This window comes from Esox lucius, chromosome 1 (genome assembly GCF_011004845.1).
Source record: "Esox lucius isolate fEsoLuc1 chromosome 1, fEsoLuc1.pri, whole genome shotgun sequence".
Classification (NCBI taxonomy): domain Eukaryota; kingdom Metazoa; phylum Chordata; class Actinopteri; order Esociformes; family Esocidae; genus Esox; species Esox lucius.
In genome coordinates, this window is record NC_047569.1 from 17,277,961 (window position 1) to 17,284,462 (window position 6,502).

General features: G+C 38.1%; 1 protein-coding gene across 14 annotated transcripts in view; it reads right to left on the reverse strand.

Annotated features, from left to right (window-relative positions):
• msi2b (musashi RNA-binding protein 2b) overlaps positions 1–5,442 on the reverse strand; it is a 234,946-nt gene extending 229,504 nt beyond the window's left edge. For all 14 annotated transcript variants that reach the window (XM_020047766.2, XM_010875238.4, XM_010874835.4 and 11 more), the window contains exons 1-4: positions 5,231–5,442; positions 4,868–4,908; positions 4,477–4,558; positions 3,861–3,945 (exon numbers count right to left, since the gene is read on the reverse strand). In XM_020047766.2, the coding sequence (XP_019903325.1) occupies positions 3,861–3,945; positions 4,477–4,558; positions 4,868–4,908; positions 5,231–5,295 (273 nt within the window). In that variant the 5' untranslated portion in view covers positions 5,296–5,442. The remainder of the gene's footprint in view (positions 1–3,860; positions 3,946–4,476; positions 4,559–4,867; positions 4,909–5,230) is intronic.
• Between the last annotated feature and the right edge of the window lie 1,060 nt (positions 5,443–6,502).

The window sequence follows — 6,502 nt, forward strand, 5'->3', positions numbered from 1 at the left end:
ACCTAATGTTTCCCTCCAGGAAAACATCCTTTTAATTCAAAATCAAATAATGCTGACCCGAGTCATCTACTCTTTTAGTTCACATTATGGATTTCCAATACATAGGTCATACAAGGCTGCTTCACTGCATGCTTTTGCATTTTATGGAGAACAGCTAGTTATTTCCTGATTCCATCCAAAATGTTATCATGGCAGCCAATGTGATTTGGCACATTTGAGTTCAGACTGAATAAGACAGGCCGCAAAACAAAGCGTGCATTGTATTATTCATTGTTGCGTCAGTTCACTGCAAAACCGTCCTTTCTGTTGTCACTGTTATTAGAGCATTTGCTCTGCGTGGAATTGAAGAATTGTACAATGTAAAAACACTAGCCAAAAAGAAAAGTGTGAGATGTCAGGTTATAAAACCCACCACAACGGACTTGCAGCATGAGAAAAACTTGTGCAAATGAAATCACAAAACAATTTGCTGCATGTTGTTAGATGTTGAAGATCTTACATAATGGTCGACTTTTATTCATAGAATGGATGAGATGATTATTAACTCAGATTAAAACTGCCATAAATGTTCCCCTTCTAAAAGTAAAATCATGCAGAAGATATTCCTGTTAAATGGGACAGTCAGTGCATTAAAACAGTTAGGACATTCAGGAAAAATATGCCACGTTACAGTGGCTGAATACAGCACCAACATTCCCCATTCCTGTGAACAAAGAATTTCTCCTTTCACATCTTCATTTAAGGTCACATAACTACAGGGGGAAAAGACCATTAGTGGAATATTGTGTACAGTATAAAGTAGATCCATGTGAATTCTTTAAAAATATATATATAAATAACATACAGAGGGATAATGTAATGGCGCATTGTTATTGTAAGATGGCCAAAAATAGCCACTTGTAGAGAAGTGGCTGTCTGAATTCACCTGACTGAATGTGTAAGCAGAGTGGGATGTGTTTTAGCCAGAGAAGGGTTTAGTCAACAAGAGATTGCTTTTACAAATGACATCAGCAGAAATTCTATTGTCCACAGTCACGCAGTATTATTCAACACCAAGAAATCATTTCCATGCTGTCAAGGATTACATAAAACATGAAAGTATGTCAAATGAGTAAGCAGTGTCTAAGACGAAGCAAATGCAATCAGAGGAAATAGATGTACCAAAATGTAAAACAATAGGTAGTACCAATTTAAATAATGCCAACACACATATACTTGTTAAACACTGTACAAACACTAGGAATAAGTTCACATGGGACTAACATGTTGTATGACTAATTGATGTTTAGTTAGGCATCAACGGCATTTTGCAATCACTGAAAAGTAGAAGTCACTCCAAGCGAGTAATGTACTATCCATAACATTTTTGAGGACTGAATGTACCCTGATAAAAAAAAAATAATTAAACAGCTTTCCACATGTAGACAAACCCAGCCATGTCTACGTTGATGTCTGGGTTGAATTTCCAAATACAGCCTCACCTGGCAGTGATAGGGTGGGGTAAGACTCCCTCCATTTCGCACTGCACTTCAATGTGGAACACCTCCCAAGGCACAGAGGGGAGTAGACAGCTCATTGTTGACTCTATTCCAATATACCGCACAATAAGACTCTAAAGATGATACACCACTCTAGGTTCCTTAATACATGGAAACTATCATGAGCCATTTTCTAATAAGAATATGTAAATGCATTTTCAGAAAAGAGAAATAGTAAAAATCATAAAAACTGACAGGTGTGTCTGTGTTGCTGTGCCTTCATTGGGCTCTATTTAACAGCATGTAGGCTACTACAAGATCATTTCAATCAAGACCAATATTTCACCTTTACCAATTGGGTCTGGCCAGACGTGAACTAAGTCACATTAACATGTACATTTACAAGGTCATAACAAAAGGGCATTTACAATAACATCAGTGCATTGTTTTCTGAACTGACTTGTGGAAAGTTGCAGATTTTTGAATTTTCTTTAACATCATCAGCTATCTGTTTCATAATCCTAAAGCTTCTGGCAATGTCAGAGCAGTTAGTATGAGTCCTTGAGGACAACAGTGGCCGCTTGTCTCCACTCCACCACTGGTAAAGAACGATTCCTTTCAGCCTGTACCCACACAGGTAAGTTAGAAACTTCAACCACTGAATATAGGTGCCAAACAGAACACTAGTGTGATGTGACTACTGCCCTTAAATAAATCAGTTATTTTGGTCCCACACTGCAATAAGTATTTATATTGTAGTAAAAGGCAGCTATTGGGTAGTTACACATTGTTACATAAACTGTCGCATAGGTGGCATAAACAGTCTGAGTTTAGTATCAAGTCACGAGATGTTACATTAACAACAGAACACTGAGAAGACTTCAGTACAAACGGCAAACCGGTGAAACGCATTATAATGTACCTAATCTAGTTCACCAACTGACTCTCCTCTGAAGTATCGTATGGTTTCACAGCATCTCAGAATGGAACCGGAATAGAGCAATTCGGCCGCTACTCTAACATTTCATCTGACCTCTGAATCCATCAGCAGGTACCAACTCTTAGAATATGCCCTCTACACTGGGCACTTCAAAGAGCCAGTATGATCAATGATTTCAATGATGAGTTAGGTCAATTGGAAAGTATGCATCATAGACATATTTAATATAAATGCTATATGCCCAGAAAAAATGTGGTCATTGTGATTGAACTTTTATTTTGATGGCCAATATTTGGAATTTTCCCGACTCCCACCATTTGGTTTACACTAGACTCCAAATAGAAATTGCCTAAATAACAAACATTTAAGACAATAAAAATGGAGTTCTTGTCTGTATTTAAGATTAGAGTTAGGCATACAGTTACCCATGTGCATATGCCCTGGGTTAGGCTTAACGTCCCATTTTTAGACTGAAGTCATGGTGAGGTTGATCGCTTTATAGCTATGGAAGCTTGTGACGCCCCACCTGCTCCCATCTTCATTCAGAGCCACGCCTCCCTAAGTCCTAAACAGTCTGTTACCAGACAATATGCACCAGCATTACAATGATTACAATGTACCTATATAACTATGTACATGCATGCAACATTACGATGTCATTACAATGAAAACCAAATTAGTGAAATGCTAAGGAAATTAAGATTTCCTACTCAAAACACTACATAATTCAGGGTAACTCAACATCAAATAAAACCTAAATCCTATTTTCAACAGCAAGTTTTAATTAATCCATCAATACATTTAAAATGGTTTAAATAATGCAACAGTCAATCAGAGTATGTTTTATACTATTCTCTTGAAGACAAGAGCAAATGGGTAGGATGAAAAATGAAAGCTTAACTCAAGATGCAATGCATTTAAAAACATTTATTAATAAATAAATTGCATTTTTATGTAAACAGAAGTTATAATGCAATTTTAGCAAAAATAATTGTCCATGTAAAACAAAGCCAAAAATGTACATAAAAAAAGTATACTAAAATGTATAAAGACAGTTGGGAATTTATCTTCATTTGAAACAATGGCAATCCTATTATATAATATGCAGGTTCAACAAACATGTTCCTCATCTTACATTAGCCACATGTTCCTGGAGCAATAGGTTTGCAGGTGGGATTGGTGCACAAATTACGTTACATAATATAGCACTCAATACTCCAAAGGTAAAGTCAGGGTTAGCAGGAGGTCCTGTTATTTCAAAGACAGTGTGCATGTATGCAGTGGGCTCAGAACGCATAATTAGCTAGACTACTTACTGAAGAGAGTAACTAAATAGCATGGAACAACTCTGTAAAAGACGCAATGCAATGCCAGATCCCAGGCAGGTGAGTCACAAAAAATTAAGCATTAACACTAAAAAGAGAGAAAGGGAGAAGACATACCGTTTTTGAGTCTAATTCGTGATGTGGCTGAGCTAAGACTTTATCTACACTGGCAGCATCTGCGTAAGTAACGAAGCCAAAGCCCCTGTGGAAACAACAAGAAGCATTGTAGTCAGGAGGGAGGAGAGTGGTCAAACAGTCGGTGTTAGTCAGTATTAAACGCATCTACATGCGTTACATTGAAACTAATATAGCAAAGTCTAACAAATACACACTCAATACTGTTAATTTAACAAATATGTACACGTTCGCGTTGGTATACCAGTTGGCTATTTGAAATCAAAATAGTTTAAGCAGCATTACTATCGTATCAAATTAAATAATTTCTTAAAAGGTTAATTACATGTCATTTTAAAGCTGCACAAGGAATAATGCAAATGAATAGCATAGTTTTCGCCGTATTTGCCTTTTTCCGTATTGTATCCCAAGTGCCCGGTCAATGTCAAATTTCATTACATGTGCAAAGCGCTGATTCAATCGCTTGTAAAAGCGCAACGCGGGACAAAAATAAATGGCTGCTTCTTAACTGATATTGCGTTATCATAGGAACACTAAAATCACATCCCTTGATAATTAAAACAAACGGAAACAGAGGTAAAATATACTATCTAATTACCTGGAGCGTTTTGTCGTTGGATCTCTCATCACCATACATTCTCTGATTTCCCCGAATTTACTAAAATAGTCTCTAAGGCTGTCTGTAAAAGAAAAACAAACGGGGGTGGGTTACCAGTCATTTTCATTCGTATGTCAAAAATGCAATAGCATATTTATGATTTTAAATGCTTATCTACACATAGGGGTCGAACAGAGGACTTCAAACGATTGGAAATCAAAATAACCTTGCGCGAACCGACACACACACACACACACGCACGCACACACAGACACACACATCCCACAGACAGCACTGCACACCAGACGTTGCAACCAGTACGGGCAGCCACAGCTTGCAACGGAACACAATCCGACAATGCCACACTGTTGTCCGCCAATTATTCTCTTACCTGGTGAAGTTTGCCAGCTGAGGCCACCGATAAACATTTTACTGTAAAGGGGAAAACATAGCAGAAGTGAGTCCAGATGTCAGATCGGCCATTTTGACGTGTAGCTAACTATTTGGCTAGCACTAGCTAACTACTACTTGCTATAGCGACAAAAAGCGAGCAAAACGAGAACAGCAGCAAGAGAGGTTAGCAAGCCCAGCGAGCAAGAAAACGGGGCAGGCCCGTTTGATAATAAAATCAAACAAAGGTGTACTGTACTTCACTGCACCCGGAAGGCAACATCAATGTCACGTCTTTGATAAGTCTTGCAATATTGATACAATGTTCAACGTCAAAAAGTGTCAGTGCTGTTCACAGTCTTACCCCGGGTCGTGTTGCGAATCATTAGGGCTTCCTCCAGAGGTGGCTTGGCTCCCGTCTCCCTCCATAGCTAACCCGACTATAGCCAGTAACTAACGAACACACACAGACACAACGCTACACCCGAAGCCCGCTAAAGAGAATATTACTGAGCCGGGAATGCAAGCGTCACACGTGGGATCAGCTCAGCCTGTCTCCCTCCCCCTCCCTTGACCCACATGGGGCGGGGTAGGGGCTCGTCACCTAACCATTTCCATTGACGTCACGAAGCATTCCCCGCCCACATACAGATGTAACCACAGTGGACTTAACATCTCTAGGATAGTTCAACAAGGTAAGTTCGTCCTTGTAGAGGTGTTTTGCAGGTCAAACGCTATTTAATGATTATGGTTAGGGTTATGTTTTTCTCGATTACTACGATACTTTTCATTTAACTTGGGTCTAGTTTTTCTCCATGATAACTTAACGAGCAGAGCTCGTTAGTGTTAAAGCTAATTTATCGTGGCTTTAACACTAATCCCATTTTTCAAACAGTAAACATAAAACATTTGGTCACTGCAAATACAAAGTACTTCCTTACATGTTAATCTTTTCGACACGTATACAAAACTTTTTTGCATAATTGTTCAATCAGAAATCAGTCCTTATTCATGCTTAAAAGAGGTCACCTATGAGTTCCTATTTGCGAGAATGGACAAAGGGAAGAGTAGGGAATGGAATGGAAGTGGGGTTCCGATGCGAGGTGGTGAAGTAGCTCAGGGGATACCAAAACTATCACGGCCTTGCCATGGGTAAGGTAGGGCAGGCTGGGTCCATCCCAATGTCAGTAGATCAAATGTGGCATCAATAGTAAGAATATGTAAGAAAAACAAGAGTTAATTTACAATGAATTTCAGTATTACTATGTTATATTATGATTGTATATATGTGTAACTAACATTTTCATCATTGCTTTATTTTAGCAGATTTATTTGCTTTCCAAAATGGAAAAAACATGTCAAAATATGTTTGATGGTACATGCTGTTATTATAGTATCCATAATAGTGTCACACACATATAAAAGAGTGTTAACCATGTTAGGGTATATTTATAGTTGTTTTCAGTATTATTTTGGCCATTCTGTAGTAATTGTTTGAAATAACTTTTCTTGAGAAAACATGTTTTAAGTTTTGATGTAAGAGCTTGATTATGTGGAAAGTTTGTAATGTTTTGAGAATCTTAGCACATTTTATGCTAATATAATTTGTCATTTTGGCCAGCGATGTTTGTTATGG